At 40.7% G+C, this 18,541-nt stretch overlaps 1 protein-coding gene across 1 annotated transcript in view; it reads left to right on the top strand.

Moving 5' to 3' along the window:
• Positions 1 to 18,541, top strand: part of thsd7ab (thrombospondin, type I, domain containing 7Ab) — a 271,299-nt gene that overhangs the window by 158,065 nt on the left and 94,693 nt on the right. The window contains exons 10-12 of the mRNA XM_074683386.1: positions 11,941 to 12,056; positions 14,954 to 15,089; positions 17,632 to 17,735. Coding sequence (XP_074539487.1) covers positions 11,941 to 12,056; positions 14,954 to 15,089; positions 17,632 to 17,735 — 356 coding nt within the window. The remainder of the gene's footprint in view (positions 1 to 11,940; positions 12,057 to 14,953; positions 15,090 to 17,631; positions 17,736 to 18,541) is intronic.

Consider the following 18,541-nt stretch of genomic DNA (forward strand, 5'->3'; position numbering starts at 1 on the left):
AGTATTTCAGGCCTTTTGTTTGTTTGTTTTGTCTGTTTTTGGATTGGGCTATTAGTGTTTTCCCACAGCAGGGGGTTGCCGCTCTCTGGCATTGCTATTTTTGCCCTGTCTCTCATCCAATGGAATATGCTGTAAAATGAAATGGATGGATGGATGAATAATGGCCTCCTCATAATAAAATATACTGATTAGAGTCCACACCTTGAAATGAGATTATCAGCGACAATATAGCTGGTTACAGGTTGTTTTAAATTGCTACTTCTTAGCTTCCAGTTCAGGTCCACCAGACTGGAGTGGTTTACAGCACACCACGCCAGCTGACGAAGTTTGGTAGCGAGAAGAGATAAAACACAGAGATCTGTGTTTTTCTCAGCTGAAACTATTCCTATGACTAATTTTGTAGTGATGGTGGACACTGGAGCCATATGTCAGACAGAAAAAGGACCAAAGAGCAGAAGAAAGATAAAGGGGAGATTGATACAGCCTGAGCTTAAGGCTAACTAGCCGTATCAACTGACAGTGTTTACTTGTTGTCACGTTAGCCCACAGATACATCGGAGCAGCGGGCTAACATTTAGCCAACTGCTACAACGTTTGCCTGATGTAGTGCTGCAAACTGTTGTGCTATGTAACGTTACTGATAAGTCCCTTACCTCAGCGCATTGTATCCTGTACAAAGCTGTCTTGAAGAAAGTAATTTTGTTTTCCGATCTTTGTTTAATTCCAAAACAAACACACACCTTGCTAAAAGTAATTTACAACAGTGTGTTGAGACTCCGGGCCACAAGGTGGCGAGGCAGTCCAATTAAAACAGATTCTCTTCATGGCATCTTCAAGGAATCGAGCAGCAGTCAAGAAGTCATCTTGATAAAAACCTCTCTTTGATGTTTCTCCCTAAAGTTGAAATGTGTCGGCATCTACTGTTCCTCTGATTTATTAAGGTCTGTCCTGAAGTTAACACGTCTTTGTGGTGAAGATGTAAAGGTTTTGGTCCTTGTTTCATGATTGGTTTTGTTCCCTGTAGATCTGAAGCACCACCTGTCACTGTGACTCCTTTTTCGAGTCCCTTCGGTCATTTCTCGACCAAACAAAGAGTATAGATACACAGCAGATTGGGTTTCCTGGCCATCTGTTGCTCAGAGACAGCATTCCCACGCCTGCACACCCAGGAGTGACGCGATGTGGCTGCTTGTTTTCTCTTCTGCACGTCTTCATCTGGCGTAATCCAACTGGCAGGTCCTCTTGATCAGTGCACCCATGGGAACCTGGCAGAACAAACAAACATGGCCGCCCGCGCCCTGCGTATGCAGATGTGCCCCGTCTCATTCACTGATGGATCTGAGCTGTCTTCCTCCTGAAGCCTGAGGCAGTGAACCTCACAGGGTACACGGCATGCCGACACACACATTCAAACACTCACACACACACACTTACAGATAAACGGTGACTGTCAAAGCCCAGAGAAAGGAGGGACAAACAGAGACTAATATGTCAGTGCCTCAGGCTTGGGCTGCGATCATCCTATCAAGAAAAAAACAACAGCTATGTCTGCTTATTGATTCCGACAGTCTGTGTCCTGACTGTTACCGAATGTGTGTTTGTGTAATCACATTGATGCTGGGGAATTTGTGGGAAAGGGAACTGAATGATTCATGCTTTATGATGTTCGACAGTATTAAGCTCAGTCAATCATCTCCCTGCCGAGCTCTCTAATGGAGGCTGTGTTTACTCACTCTTTATTTATTTTATTTTTCCTGACAGTGATAGATCGATAAAAGCCCTCGAGAAGAAGGCCAAAGACACCGCTGAAAGGGTTGTCGAGGAGCTGCAGCTGTTTTATGCTAAATTAAACAAATGATGTTCTTGTTTTGTAGTCCGTTATTTTGATAATGAAATTAATTAGGCCTTATCTTCCCCCACCAGACCTTGTTTTTGGTGTGTTTGTATGCTCTCTTAAAACTACTGACACTTTTTTTTTGCTTTGAGACTCCCTTCTTCATCCTGCTCAACCATCTGCTTGTTCTCTTTTGCCGAGCAGATTAGTCAACGCGCTAATAGCGGCAAGCAAAACACGAGCATTAGCCTGGCTGCTTGTTTTAATGTCGCGCTCTGGGACACGCTCCCGGTGCCGTGGTGTGCATGTCCCTGCTTTGCCACCAATCATGACATTTAAAGATCATTATGAGCCTGTGACACTGACTGCAACCAGCGAAGTAGTTGAAACCACAGATGCCATTACTGCATGGCTTTGTTGATTCCTTTTTAGCGCATTCACACAGTAATAAACACACAGCAGTGTTTGAAAAAGAGGAAAATACACCATTCAGTCAGTACAATTAGCACAAAACACTTTAACCACTCAGAAATGAGAAAATAGATGTGAGAAACAAAGATGATGAAAGGTATAGCATTAAGAGAAAACAACAAACTGCTCACGTAACAAAATATTCATAAATAACAAAGATACAAGTAGCTTTTACACCCCCAGACACAGTTACCCAGCCAAGCATTGTGCCGTCAGTATTCTGGCAACAAACGTGGCCTGTTTCCTCTGCAAACTGGAATTTAATTGAATTTTAATCATCCGAATTTGGATAATACCCATCATTAACGGGGCTACAGTATAATTAGACTAAAAGGGGAACAAAAGGGATAGTTCTCTCTGTCGAGGGAAACCTGCTGTGAATCAACATACTGCCCTAAATCTAAAGCACAGAAAACACACGGGATGATAACAAGGGAGTCTAAGAACACAAAATCAAGAGTGAGAGCTTCACCGAGTGAGGTTTAGAAGTTAAGGGAAGATAAAAGAAGCCGTCTCTAATCCAATCAAGAGGTCAGATATGGAAGTGACCCAGAAATGGGGCCTTATTAGCACCAGCTGATCCCATTTCAACTCCTCTGGGCCTCCCAGCACACGGTTTGTGAGCAGACTAACACAAAGACAAACACTTCGAGCATTTATTCCTGAAGAGCGGTGTCCAAACTGTATTCAAAGATGGACACATTTGGTTTGGATTTCTGACTAAGTGTGATCAAACATACTTGCACCTTCATCACAGACTGATGAATCAACCCTCATCTGTCCCTTAGTTGTCTCTTGATACCAAATGATATATGGTCAGTTTTCTGCAGTGTTACTCGCTGTGTAAACATCAACAAACTCTGCTTCTGACCAAGGAAAATGTCCTCCATTAGGGGGTGATGTGGCCAAAATGTGTCAGGATGTTTTTAAGGCAGGTTTAGGATTGTTTTTCACATTTAGACTTTTTTAGCCCTAGACATTTCTCACCCTGCATTCTGAAGACATTTTATTCACAACTTTTGCCTTTTCTACAACATTCCAGCTATTCCAGTTTCCCTGTGTGTTTTGAACTCTCACATGTTCACTTATTGATAAATACACTAATTCAAAGACAGCAGCTGTATGAGTTGTTGAGTTTCCACAGAATGTACAAACTCTTTATACGAGGGCTTAAAAATGAATCTAATTGAAACCGACATCGCAGTATGATAAAATGCAAATTTTAAAGTTTCATGTACACAGAACCAGAGGGAATACAGTAACTTTTAAATGTTCTTCTTCAAAACTAGCAAAAGTCAATACATTGTTTTGTTTTTTGTTTGTTCTGGCAAAAACCCTGTGAGCTACAGAGATCCATAAAGTAGAATGACTGTGGCTGGCAGAGCCATACTACTTCTTCACTTTAGTCTATATGGTTTGTTGCTCTCACAGACAACTGGAGGTCAGTAAAATTTCACAATTTCCTCTTTTGATTTTTAAGTAAAAAAGTGCAGGAAATAATTTTTTATATGCCGACAGTATCCTTTGCCATGTTGGTCATACAAATGACTTAGTGCTTCTGATAAGTGTATAAAATAGCCTGCTAAATCACAATCCCAATATTGGTCAAAAGAAATCTCAATTAGATTGTATTCCAATAATATGCAACCCTACTTGACTCAAGTAACTTGTGAGAACTAATGAGAAGTAACAGGATACACTTTGGTTTGTTTGTGCACTTGACAGAAAATATAAACATACACATCATCTAAAACGTGTAATTTTAGTGCTACCGTGTTTGACCTTAGACATGTCTGCTCAAGAGGTAAATTTAGACTCTTTCAGTATAAGACATGCATTTAGGACTGTAGGAGCAAAACAAATAAGCAAAAATTGGTACTGGTGGAGAAAGGGTGGGAAGTCAGTCCTACAAGATTAAAATCAAACCCTTATCCTCATAGCTCAAACTTTCAGCCCATGTCACAAAAGACCACAAAAGAAGGAGCAGGACCTGGATTAAGTAGAAGTACTTTGTTATGGTACTTAAGTAGGTTTTGTGAGGATCTATACTTCACTTGAATTTCTGTATTTATTGCAACTTTTACTTTTGCCTCACGACCTTAAAAAGAAAAGTATCTTACTTTTACATTGTCACTGCCGTTACACGCTACAAAATAAAATGTGAATATAATTGTCTCACCATGTATGGATTATCAGGACCTAGTATTCTTGCGTGAATAGCTTCATACCCAAATATTCCGCTTGCATTCTGTTTATTTGCTCAAACTGAAAGAATTTAACCTTTGTATACACCTCATTCTGAAAGAAAAGTGCTAATCCAAATGGGCATCTAATCGGTTTCACCGGGGTGGAATATTCCTTTCCCCAAACCGATTGAGGTATCATGTATCTACTCAAATGGAAAGTTGTCAGGGTGCGTTCTTTCAGCGCATGCTCAGATATGACATAAGACGCAACTAGAGACATTCCTCAATCTGCTTAAGGTTGTTTACGTTTTTTTGCACATGCCTCATTGACTATTCTGTTTGATTATAGCAAAGCATGTAGACCAGAGATTGGAATATTCCTTTCCATGTATACTATTGTTTTCGGAAAAGTCATTCAGAAAAATTCCCTTTCGAAAGACGAAAAACTCTCATCTACTGGTGATGGTAGCTATAACACCACACCACAACCTGCTAGTTTTGCTTCAGAAGAAGACAGACACCTGTTGCCATATCTAGAAAAAAAACATTTTGACATGACATGCCTCTTGTATTTGCTAAAAAACAACAAAGCATTGGCATTTCAAAACTCACTGTCAAACCTAAAAAGGGAACAAGAGGAGAAGGAAGGAGGGAGGGAGGGAGGGAGGGAGGAAGTGAAGACTCTTTTTTTACTTTGTACTTATACTTTTGATACTGAAGTACTTTTAATTTAAGCTACTGTAGGACTTTTACTGAAGTGTTTTTTATAGTAGGTCACTTTCAATTAAACAGGAGTAGATTTCAAGTGAGATGTCGTCACTTTTACTTAAGTATGGCTTTCAAGTACTTTATACACCACTGCATGCAAGAAAGAAAATATGGCTGAACACACTTACTAGAAAGCTGGGAATGAAGTGTTTAAAGAAGTTTCAATGAGCGATGAGTACATTTTTAAGGTTAGGAACATGTCATCAGTCATAGAAACCCAGTCACAGCTGGTCTTTGAACTTGAATTTGAAGACCAAGTGGACCTAGATGTGATCTCACAGAAACCAATTTATGTGCTCTTATCAGTGGACCAATTTAATACCATTCCCAAAGCATTATTATGGTATGATAGGAGTGCAGTGTTTATTCTGAGCCCTTGAACATCCAGAAGTGCCCTTTTGGATGTCCCCGCTGTACATAAATGTGATAAAGTGGTCTTTAGGGCAGCTAAATGTGAAGAGGACTTAATGAAGTGCTCTCTAGGCTGGTCAGCGTGATATCAGATTAGTTTCTTTGGATGTGCGTTTAAATGGTTGTTTGGTTTCTTTATTTTTTTTAATATAATAATATTTGAGGAAGAACCAATAAATGAAAAAGGATACTATCAGGTATTTGACTCTGTCAGCATCAGAGCTCCAAACCCTCTGCAATAGAGCAGAAGTTTAATTTAGTCTCTGACCTTTATCACGCCACAACCTCACTCTTATCTTTACATTTTGTTATTCTCACAACTGAGAAATAAGTTAACTGAAGACAAGCAGATAGAGCCAGAAAAAACTATCCACAGGTTGCTTAATGGAAAAAAAAACATCAGTAAGAGCTTCTGTTTGTTGTTGAAGACATGAGTCAGTGAAAACTGTAACATCAAAACCTAAAGGTTTCTCAGTCCAAGGTAAAAGTCAAACTCTCTTTCTGTCGTGTTTGATCTATGTAGGAGTTTCCAGCAATCCCTCATGTTCCTGAAAGATCATACCCAGACAGTAAAGCGTGTCTCATCCTCAGATATTCATGACTTGTCAGCAGAGGATGTATAACAAGGTCAAAGGTTTAATCCTGTCTTTGTCGAGGAGCTGTTTGAGTCAATCACAACTTTGAACGCAGCCTCAGTGCTCTGATGTGGAGAGAAAGAGAGGTTAAAATGTTTGCTGCAGATTTCAAACCCTGAAGTCTGTGTTTATGCTGTGTAACATGTCATGCTGCATCTTTGCTAATTAAATCAGGGTTCAAGAATTACATTAATAAGACAAGTTTGAGACTTAAATAGTGTTTTAATAACAGAGATTTAAACAAAGCTGCAGAATAGAAAGCTGTTCACCATGTCAAATTTGTGCTTCAAACTGAAACTCCTCAGTGTTACAGCTCACAAAGCTCCAAGAAACTCCTTATAACACTTTAAAGAGGGGTACTGTGCTTTTTTTTTTTTTTTTAAAGCTTCCTGCCACCTCTCTGATACCCCTGTTGTAGCTTTACATGATATACAGCTCCTAAAAAATCCTATTTTCCCACACTGGCATTTTGGAAACATTTACTTCAGCCTTTGTCAGAAGTGCTTTGTTTTATCTGCTGTCTCTTTAAGGCGCCCTACTCTGCCACCCCCCCTCCCTCTGATTGGCCAACCTTCGGGAGCAGGGGTCTGCAGCCTTTACTATCAATTAAGCCGTTTTTCCTCATCTCACCTGGATAAAGTCATTTCAGAGCCACAAAAAATGACTTTACCTTCACAATAAACAGGAAGTTATATAAATTTATGAAGTTGGAGAACTAGAAAAAAAAGACCTGAATTTGATAACATATATTGATAATGTTGCTTAACTCATTATTTTCTTGTTTGCGTATTTCTTGCAACACGTAAGACAGCGTGTTAGCATTTAAATAAATCTATCCACATAGAAACTCAATCTGTATTTTCTGCCAGGTTTGTCTTTTTGTTGAGTTAATTATCTTACCGGGAGTGTAAAACTTGGGATTAGCTTTAGGTATAAAAAAAAATTTGTGGACTGTTGATGTTGCAGTAAGGGAAGTAGAGCTGTAACAGGCTTTATTGCAAGATGCAACGCATCCTGCCAAGGAGGTTATGTTTTTGGGACAGTTTTTCTGTCTGTCTGTGAACAACATAACTCAAAAACTAATGAACAGATCTGGATGAAATTCTCAGGAAATGTTCAAAACGGGATAAGGAAGAAGTCATTAAATTTTGGAGGTGATCCAAATCACTGTCCGGATCCAGGACTTTTTTAAACAGGTTTCTTTATCATTGTGAGATAGGGCCGTTTTCACCATATGTGTATATAACTCCACGATTAATGGTTGGATTGCTTTGCGAAACAATAAAAGACAAGGTCACCATAATTTCTGACAGATGTAAAAGTATGATGCAGATCCTGTCATTATTCTGGATACTAAGATCCAGAATATGAAATGTGTACTGGGTCATCATCATCTTTAACACTGTCAAGTAACAAATTATCGTACAAACCTGCAACTAACACCAAATTGTAGCAGACAGTCTGCTGAAAGGGAGTATAACATTAAAGTAGGACTAAAGTGTTGGTGACAATCACAACATGCTTGATGGAGGCTCCAGATGGATGGCTGGAAGATGGAATAAACAGTTTTGATCAGTTTATAGACAAATTTAACATATGAACATGTACACATTAATCTGCATCAGGAAATCCACAGGTAGTCATCATTATTGAGAGTAACTCATGACCTCTGCTCTCTCAAAGCTTAAATCTTAGAGTCCAAAGTCTGAACCTGCAGGACAGAAATGACAACATGTATTTGTTTTGTTTTGCTGAAGCTGAAGCAGTTTGCTTCATGAGGGTTTTGAGGGTGGATCTCCGCCTCCTCCTTATTGGCTTGTCTCTGATCATTTGCTTTCCATCTGTTCTTTCATACACTGTGGTTGTATTTAGATCTCGCAGATATCTGTACACTGTTTATTTTTGTCTTCTCACCGCGCACTATGCCAAGTTTCTCTTGAGAAAGCGTCACTTGATCCCGACAGCCTCTCCATATTAAGATTGCTTTAAAGTGCTCTGTGTACAAATTGATAAAAGCTGGTTAGCATGGAGTGTGCTGCAGAGCTTCTTAGGTTCACGTGGGCTGGATCATTTGAAGTGTCCTCGAGCTACACACCTGTTCATCCATGTATCTGAGATCGTGAACATCAGCTGGAGGCAGAAAATGTAAATGCACCCCTCCTCCTCCTCCTCTGCTTCATCAGGCAGCTGTTTTTTCCAGGGAGCATCCAGTTGTACGAAGACACCAGAGGATTTGTTCCGCTTGAGAGGGATTTAGCTCTGTCTATTGGTATTAAAAATAAATCTCTCCTTGTGTTGCTGTTACATTATTACATTTCCCCTGTGAGGCTCCCTATCACTTCCCTGATAACACCATGCTAACGAGTTGAACGCCCAGAGGAGAGCGCTCATTCCCAGCAACATTAAACCTGACCCAGATGATCGCTGTGGCAGCCATAGGATGAGGAAACAGAGCGGCAACATCCTGCTGCGACAGTCAGGATGCAGTGTTGCAGAGATCAGATTACAAGATGTCTTCCAGCAGGTCCAGCTTCTCGACCTATTTATCCCGACCCGGTAGCATGCACGGGGGACTTTTGGTACTCATATGACTGAAGATTAAACGTAACCCTTGTTCAAAAAACCTCAGCTTGACCCTGTGTTCTGTGCCATCAAAAGGATTATCACTCTCTGATAGCAGAATCCAGTTAAAACAAGGGAGTCTGTGTCCCGGGCCGGTCTGACAGTCTGCTGGCTTTAGCCTTTAAGAGCTCAGTGTGTTACCATTTCCTCAGCAGGCAGAAATCCAGTCAAACCCCGCTCATGTAGACTCAACTAAACATTTCCTGTGGTGCCTGTTGAGACATATGACCATCCCCTCTCTATATCTTTAAAGTCCTGTCAGCCAGATGGCATGCATCAGCCATAAACTGGATGTGATTACCAAGGTTTTCATCAGTTTTTATTGCCCTAGATTGTGCAGAGAATAATTACATTCTGTACTGGAGCTACACACAGATGGTAGGTGCAGCAAACCTCCACAGTGAAATTTATTAAAGCTTTAAATCGTGGTTTATATTCCTAGGGGGGCTTTATTTTACATGTCACTTGAATTCTGTTGGGTCTTATTCTGATGTGGGTCCATAAAAATGAAGTCATGAGGAGCCTGGTTGATGTTTGACCAAATGGCTAAAGTATTTATATCTCACTTCAAGCTGAAATAGAGTTACAGCTCCAAAAACTAAGAAGTGGTCATATATTTCAGGCAGACAGGCTTCTAGATAATGTATCAATTTGTAGCTTTGTTGCGCTTTTGTTTGAACTATGACAACCAAACTTTGTAAACTCAGTTTGTTGTTCAGTTTTGCTTAGTTTAGCTTTCTTCTGCTCTTCTGTCCTTTTTCTGCCTGGCAGTTTGGCTCCTGTGTCCACCATCACTACAAAATTTCTACTAAACTTCATCAGCTGGCGTGGTGTTGTCATGGAGACTGCAACGTGACGTAACTCAGTCCAGTCTTGCTTAATCCGGTCAGGAAACTAAAAAGTAGCAATTTAGAATAACCTGAAATATTGGCTCCGATAACCTCATTTTAACCTGTGGATTAGGAATCAGGATTTGGGAAATGTTACCATTGCTCTTTACACAATACAGCAGTAAGAAATAAGGTTTATTGGGTCATAAAATAAATAAGTTAGATAAACACGAGAATAAGCAATAAAGTGTCAGTAAGTACCAATAAGTGATAAGTACTAAACCAGAAAAAAACTATTTACATTAAGAGGTAGACAAGGCTGGATGAACTTTTATTGCAGCTGAGTGTTTTTTTTATTGTTGTTGTTGTTGTTGTTGTTGTTGTTTTGTTTTGTTTTGTTTTGTTTTGTTTTACTGTGGAATGTTTTTATTGCTGTGTTGAACTTTAAAACTTTTTGAACTTTATAACTTTTCTAAACTTTTTACCTGTGAAGTGTGTTGAGCTTTTAAAGTTGTAAATGTGCTATATAAATAGTGTTGAAATTGACATTGACATTGACAGATATTGCACTTAGTGAAGTTAATGTAACAGATAATGCACATGGTGGACTGTGTCAGACAGATATAGAACTCAATGTACTTTTTTGGACAGATACTGCATAGAAGAACTGTAACAGTCAGATAAAGCCCTTGGAGCACTGAAATTAAACAGATATTGCAATAAGTAAAATGTATTGTCAGATATTGTATGCAGTGAACTGTATCAGACAGATGTTGTACTTGAAGACAGGTATTGCACATCAAAGTAACAAATGAGTAAGTTAAATAAGTGAACCCAGGTTTTAGTGACTTTTTTGGGATCACTTAAGCCACATTTCCACGAAGCAGACCGGTTTCAGTTAGTCTCGGTACAGTGCATATTTTGTGGCGTTTCCACTGACTTATCCCGGCACAGATCCCCAATTAACCGAGACGAGCTGTCCCACTTTTAAGGACCCTTTCATATGGGTGCCAGACTGAACAGATCCGCTCTCGGAAGGTGGAGCTACAACACTGCAGACCGTTGATTGGTCGAAAGAATCGTCACTTACCCAGACAGCGGCTGTACTTCTCCTGGCGGCACACAGACTTCTCTGAAACAAAGCTTGATTGCACTTTGTAAGAGCTACATGCCAATCACAGAGAGGACAAAATGCTGCATGTCTTCCATCTATGCTCTTTGTTTACCGTGTCACGTTTTTCTTCTTTGTTGGATTTATTAGCAGGGTAAACTGTGTCGTGCTGCTATGGCGTCACGCTATTATTTGACAGCTGCAGCTTACAGCATCAGACTTACACACCGCCTACCACAAAAGGGCTTTACTGTACCAAACCGTGCCAAACTGTACTGAACCAAACCTAATTGCTTAGTGGAAACACGGCTTTACAACCAATTTCTGCATTTACTCACTCTTTTTTATTCATGGATTATAGATGGCAAAATAAATTACTCAGATTACATCTTTAACGTTGAACTTTACGGTAGTTTGTTGAGTGCAACTTAACAGAGATCACCTCACATATCACACACAGAGCAGCTGCAGTAATGTAGTTTCTAAAGTGGATCTAAGGCTGGACTCCTTCCCTCCACTGCTTTAACAACAGCTTCTGAAGCCTGTTGTGTATTTTTTATGCTCAGCATGCCTTGATTTACACAAACAGGTTGGTCAGCGTCACCTGCTGTGCTCAGATTGTTTCCTCCTGTAGGTGGTAAAGTACCTATAACAACAACATCACTGATTTTCAACATCAAGGGTAAAATACTACAGCTACCTGCTGCACTTCACATTTGTTTTTCAGGTTGTCATCAAGAAAAAAGAAAAATCATAATGACCAAACATTCAAACAGTGAGTTCAGATTTCATTTGGCTCGTAGAAAATCGAACAGTGAGGAGTCGGGCGGTGGAACCAGTGTTTTTATTCAGCAGCTTGTGATTGAAGAAAAGCAATTTTCTTTCAGTGTGATATTTAGCTAAACAGGATTTAACCAGGAGAATGAGGGGCGAGTGTCCCCTAGAAATCTATTAGGAAGCAATCTTCTGCAGCACATCAACATAATTCTGTTTTATTAAACCATTTGCTCACATGTTCTGCTTGCAGAATGATTCAGTAACTCAGCTCTGTGTGTGTTTTTGTGTCCTCTAGGTGTCCAGACGGCCCTCGCCCCAACACGGTGCGACCATGTCAGCTGCCCTGCAAGAAAGACTGTATCGTGACGCCTTTCAGCGACTGGATGCCGTGTCCTGTGACATGTGACGCAGGTACGGAGAAAAAACAGAAATCACTGAGGAGAGTCAGGCTTGTTTCATTTAACTTAGGTCATTTATTTTCATCTGATGAACCAGATGTTTCAAAATTTGCTTGAATTTAATTAAGTTCACAGTCTGGCTTTTTTAATTCATGCATGAATATTAATGTTACCATTTACAGAGAGGGTTTATTACATAGTAGGTTTTATAGCTGCAGAAGTTGCTCTAGTTGTAAAAAGATGAGGGCTGCAACTCACAATTATTTTAGTAATCGAATACTCTGACGATTATGTTTATGATTAATCAATTAATCTGGGGAAAAAAAAGGATGAGTATGCATAATCGTAAAATTTGCAAAACCAAACATGTTGTTTTAGTTGATGACTGTTGTTTGCTTAAATATATATTCAGAGAAACAACATATTTAATCATTGTTTAAGATGACCAGATGCTACATTTATGAAGTATAACAAATAACGTGAATGTATTGTCACATAAAGAATCAACAGTTTGGGCAAAATTATAGAAAACACATTGTTATGTCATCAGATTAAGAACTTAGTGGACAAAAAAGGGGAATAAAAAATGTGTCCTCGATCTTTTCACCTGCAGGTCAAACAATACACCCCCTCTGCCCTACCACTGTCTGTAGCAGCTAACGCTAATGCTAACATTGGTTTAAAGCACTCGTCGTTTTCAAACAGGGTGAGGATTTAACAGAAAGACTAAATGAGTTCTGAAAGACATACCATGCATTTCACAACACAAGGAAAGAGGAGAGCATTTGAGATTTTGTTGCTCCTCATCTCGCTGTTGAGCTCCCTGGCTTTTCATCGATGAGCCCAACATGTTTGTGTTTTAAGGGCTGTGTCATTGCAATCGCACTGCTGTGCCATCCAAGGTCACTTTTGCAAATGTTGCAATTAACATGCTGTGTGCTTTTACCCAGCATTTAATGCTCCCAAACTCTGGGGTTATTTTGGTCGAACTGCTTTCTCCAGCTCTGCTATTATTCACGTGTTTACTTGTTCCCTTCACCTGCCGGCTTGGCTTCTCCTCCGCCATGCTGTTCTGTTTCAAGTGGCAACCTCCAGTCTAAGAATATGAGAAGAGCGGAAGTGCTAAAATCTGCTGTTTCTCAAGTGTCCACTTGAGGCTGGCTTCAGAAGTAGCGGAAGCCATATTACACACAAAGCAAAAAAAACGTTTTACAAAGCAGAAATAATCCTATTTACAGCCTCTCCTGTCTGAATCGCTAATTTTACTATCGGCACACACTGTACAGGGGGTGAATTTTTTTCTAACTCTGCCGTTAAGAGGATATTGAGATTGCAAGCTCGCCCAATCAGAGGCACAGCTCAGGGTCACGTGACCAACAGGTGCCTTATAGCTGTATGCGAAGCCCTTGCCACTCCCAATATGGCCGCTATAGCCAATGTGCTTCATTTATTGTTTCAGACACAGATGGGTGACATCAGGGAGACTATGTCCATGTTTTATACAGTCTATGATCTGTTCACATGTGATTAATATATGTGATACAGCCCTACAGCCCAGGTAATCTACACTCCAGGTGGCAGTAATGCAGGTTCAGCTGGTGGCCAACCACTAAATAATCCACAGAAAACAAAGAAGAGAAAAAAATTTGAAGACAAACTAATACAGTGATTGCGCAGCACAGTGCATCGATAATGGAAAAATGTTGACGCCTCTACTAATCAATTTTTAGCAGTTTTAGTGGTTTTAGTGGTTTCAGCGGTTTCAGCAGTGTTAGCGGTTTTAGCGGTTTTAGCAGTTTTAGCGGTTTTAGTGATTTGTGGTTGCAGCCCTAAAAAAGATAACTCATTTCTTCGTATGACAATAATCTGGCTTTTTCAATTTTTGCATGATTTTTAAAAGTGTTGCTCATTTTAATGATTTCTCGTAACAAATTTTGACCTGTAGCTTTACCTGCCACAAAAACTGAGCAACATTTTAACCAATCACATGAGTTTCTGTAATTTCTTACATTTTTATGCAACTTCATTTGGGATTTTTTAGCTCTTACTGAACTTTTAAGTTGTTAGAATGAGATGAATGTCTGAGGTCATATTTAGCACAGTTGGAGCTAGTATGATCTCTAATATGAAAACTACCCAGTATAAATTAACTGTGTGGAAAAACTACAGAGCTGGAATCTCCTGCGCACACACACACACATTAACTACAGATCCGCTCTCACATTCTGCCTCACATGATTAATTTGACAGACTGGCGTGTAAGACAACCTTTTGGGCCGACCTGGCATGCCGACTCGCCCGTGACTACAAGTGTCAGCAAGTGCATTGTGGTTGTTGTTGTTGTTCTGCGCCGTGGAAGGAAAACATTGCTCAGATGAGGTCACCTCTGTCAGGCAGGCTGTCGAGAAGCTGCACGCTCACACGCATTAAATTGATTTATGACTGGAAATCATTATCGTCCATATTTTGATGACCTCTTCATGCGAACTGTGGACGTATATCACCTCATTCTGAGCGTGCCATAACGCTGTGCCGTGCATTTTAATTTGATGCTGTTGATATCTCCCCCTTGTGCAGAGAATTACAAACACCACCCACACACAGAGGTTTAAAGCAGGACTTTCCAGAGGCTTCATCTTAATGAACTACTCGAGGGCATCTTCACACGTGTAAATACCATAAATTTAATCTGAGTCATTCCCAAGGTCTAATGGGATTTTTCTTCATCATCGTTGTTGGCTTGGTATCAGCGATCAGATGTTGTGCTACGATTGCTGCCCAATTAGATTTGGACTCCAAGTTCATCTTTCAAGGACTGTTAAACAGCCCAGCTCATCTCTCTGACATGTTCCTCATCACTCTCTCACACCAGTTCTTATTCTAATTCAATCACTGTTTGTGTCCATTCAGCTGGGAACATCGTGAAGAGCCAGCAATCAAGGAAACGTCTCATCATCCAGCAGCCGTCCAATGGAGGACAGGAGTGTCCAGAGGTGCTGGAGGAGGAGCAGGACTGTGAGCTCCCCAAAGTCTGCCCAGGATTCAGGTAAAGCTACCTTAATGATCCTTTTTTCCTTGTTCTGCTTTCACTAACTTCAGATCAATTTTGAAGACTCCACAACAAGGGGTGTTTTATATTCTGGATGTAACCCAGGAGACAAGAGAAGACAGTGAGATGGGAGAGTTACATGCTGGCGTGGAAACATACACTGACCGGCCACTTTATTAGGCACACTTGTCCAACTGCTCCAATCACATGGCAGCAACTCGATGCATTTAGGCATGTAGACATGGTCAAAACGATCTGCTGCAGTTCAAACCAAGCATCAGAATGGGGAAGAAAGGTGATTTAAGAGACTTGGCATGGTTGTTGGTCTGAGTATTTCAGAAACTGCTGATCTACGGGGATTTTAACCCACAACCATCTCTAGGGTTTACAGAGAATGGTCCCAAAAAGAGAAAATATCCAGTGAGCAGCAGTTCTGTGGGCCAAAATGCCTTGTTGATGCCAGAGGTCAGAGGAGAATGGACAGACTGGTTGGAGCTGATAGAAAGGCAACAGTAACTCAAATAACCACTGGTTACAACCGAGGTCTGCAGAAGAGCATCTCTGAACGCACAACACGTCCAACCTTGAGGCAGATGGGCTACAGCAGCAGAAGACCACACCAGGTGACCCTCCTGTCAGCTATGAACAGGAAACTGAGGCTACAGTTCACACAGCAACACCAAAACTGGACAATAGAAGATTAGAAAAACGTTGCCTGGTCTGATGAGTCTGGATTTCTGCTCCACATTCAGATGGTAGGGTCAGAATTTGGCGTCAACAACATGAAAGCATGGATCCATCCTGCCTTGTATCAACGGTTCAGGCTGCTGCTGCTGGTGTAATGGTGTGGGGGATATTTTCTTGGCTCACTTTGGGCCCTTAGTACCAACTGAGCATGGTTTAAAGTCCACAGCCTACCTGAGTATTGTTGCTGACCATCCCTTTATGAGCACAGTGTACCCATCTTCTGATGGCTACTTCCAGCAGGATAACGCTCCATGTCATAAAGCTGGAATCATCTCAGACAACATGACAATGAGTTCCCTGTACTCAAATGTCCTCCACAGTCCCCAGATCTCAATCCAATAGAGCACCTTTGGGATGTGGTGGAACGGGAGATTCTCATCATTGATGTTCAGCCGACAAAAGCTTAGGCTGTGCCACAGAGGCCCATAGTTCATATAGTTCCTGAGTCTCTGCCATGGACATCTTCATATTATGTGACATACATCTGTTATGTCCTTGCTAAAGTGCAGCGTGATTTCTGTCATGTGCAGGTGTGATGGACGGCGTACAAACCAATAGGGCGTTGGAATGGTTTTACACTATGTTTGATAGTGAAAGTAAGAAACAGTATAACGGGAACTCAAGGGAGTGGGACTGAACAGCCGTAGTGTTAAAAAAACCACTTATCAGTGAGGCTAACCTGAAAAAAAAGACTTCAATTTGCTAGGGAGCATAAAGATTGGACTCTGGAGCAATGGAAGACGGTCATGTGACCTTAACCCCATTGGGATGCAAGATCTTGGTGAAAAATACATGCAACACTGGATGGAGAAAAATCTTGTGACAGAAACAATGCCACAGCGAACACATGCCGTAGTCAAGCTTAAGGCGGTCCAAGGAAATATTAGAGTGTGTGAGGTTTTTTTTTTTTTTTTTTTTTTTTTTTTTTTTTGATGACTTTTTTTTGGCCGGGCATTGTACAACCTAAGATTATCCTTCTAATTGTTACTGGTAACTCTCCAAATTACACATCAGTAGACCTCTAACTTACAAAGCTTTCATTTCAATTTATGTTCAAATATTGCTGTATTCACACATTTTAGTTATTTTAGAGGCAACTTTCTGTCCTGATTTTCCCTACATCAGTAATCATGAACCAAAGACCAGTGGAGTAAATCACTGCAGCATGATGTGCAGCAGTCTGCTCGATCACACTGACCAGCTCATTTGTTTGTTTGTTTTTTTAAAAACCAACAGAAAATCACAAGAAACCAAGCTTCAGTTTCCGGAAGTAATGTCTGAAATTAATCCACCATCCACCACAGGAAAACAAGCTTTTGTTTCTGAGAAGAAAAGGAAAATAAACCCAAGGAGAAAAACTGGAATCAGCTATTTTTAAATGTACTTGAATTGCCTATAAAGCCATGTGTGAGTCTCATCATTTCCCTTGAATTTAAAGCTGGGTTTGTTACCAGAAGCAGCTTTGCATGCATGTTGTGAGACTTTATAACCAGACATAAACAGGTGGTCTGTATCAAGAGTTTATACTCAAATCAATACAGGAAACAACAGAAAGAGACGTTTATGTTTTCTATTATTATATTTCATTTGATACCATGAACATCATGAAGACAGGCCTGCTGTTCAATAGATGAAAAAGCAGCGCTCTTTAAATAGAACGATCACTCTGTAAAAATCCCATTTAGATCCGTTTCCTCTGACAGAAAAGGTCCGTTTAAAGAGCGCTATCTCAAGCCTTTCACTGAGCTGTGTAACGCTGCTTTAATGTCTTTATTGTTGTTTTTCATTCCAGGTGGAAAACCCACAAATGGAGGAAGTGCCAGCTGGTCCCCTGGTTCCTCCGGCAGAACAACGTGGGCTCACAGGAGACCTGCGGACCCGGACTTCAAACCAGAGGTAAAGAACCCGGTCTCTCCTTCTTCCTTCCCCCCCTGCATCTCAATCCAACCATTCCTAATCACCATGAATTAAATTTTTGCTCATCGCAGTGCATCTGGAGCCCGGCCATAAGCCGGCAGACGGATGTGCCAAGATTTAGAGAAAAGACCTATTTACTCAGAGCGCACATTGAATCATCCCACTTAAAGAAGAGGTGACACAAACTGAAGCTGACACCCCTGAAAACATCAACAACAGAGCGTTTTTCTTTATTTTTTAGCTCCTTTTTTATAATCCTCCTGAGTTTGGGAAGGAAGTGTGTTCACAACTCACCGTGTGCCTCTGGAGACTCGTTTGACAGTTTGGATTGTTTCACTGCTTGCTTTTTTTCACCTCAGGCTCTTGTCATGCAATTTTAATCGAATGTCTCTTGTTGAAATTTAGGAGGGGAGGCTGCACCTTGCCTATAGCCTGTGACAGCCAAACTTCCTCTTCGCATGGGCTTCACGCACAAGTGACAAGTATTTTACTGGAGTTGTGGCTCTCCTCCTTCAGAGCATATTTCCTCCTGCCTTCTTTATAGAGGATGGATGTGCCATGTAGTCCTGGGAGGCTTTCATAAAAATCCAATTTCAGGGGGTCACGCAGAATGATCAATTTCATTATGTTCCTGCGCCTATAGAAGGCCATTATTAGTGCTTATATTTCTGTTTCTTCTCCAATAGCTAACAGTAATGGACAGAAGAATCAATTTATTCATGAAAATGCTTTGTAGGTCTTCTTGAGACACATTCGCTGCACTTCTTCACACTCACTCACAAGTC

Source organism: Halichoeres trimaculatus, unplaced genomic scaffold (genome assembly GCF_033239565.1).
Source record: "Halichoeres trimaculatus isolate MK-OKI-2021-1 unplaced genomic scaffold, fHalTri1.1 fHalTri1_scaffold_12, whole genome shotgun sequence".
Classification (NCBI taxonomy): domain Eukaryota; kingdom Metazoa; phylum Chordata; class Actinopteri; order Labriformes; family Labridae; genus Halichoeres; species Halichoeres trimaculatus.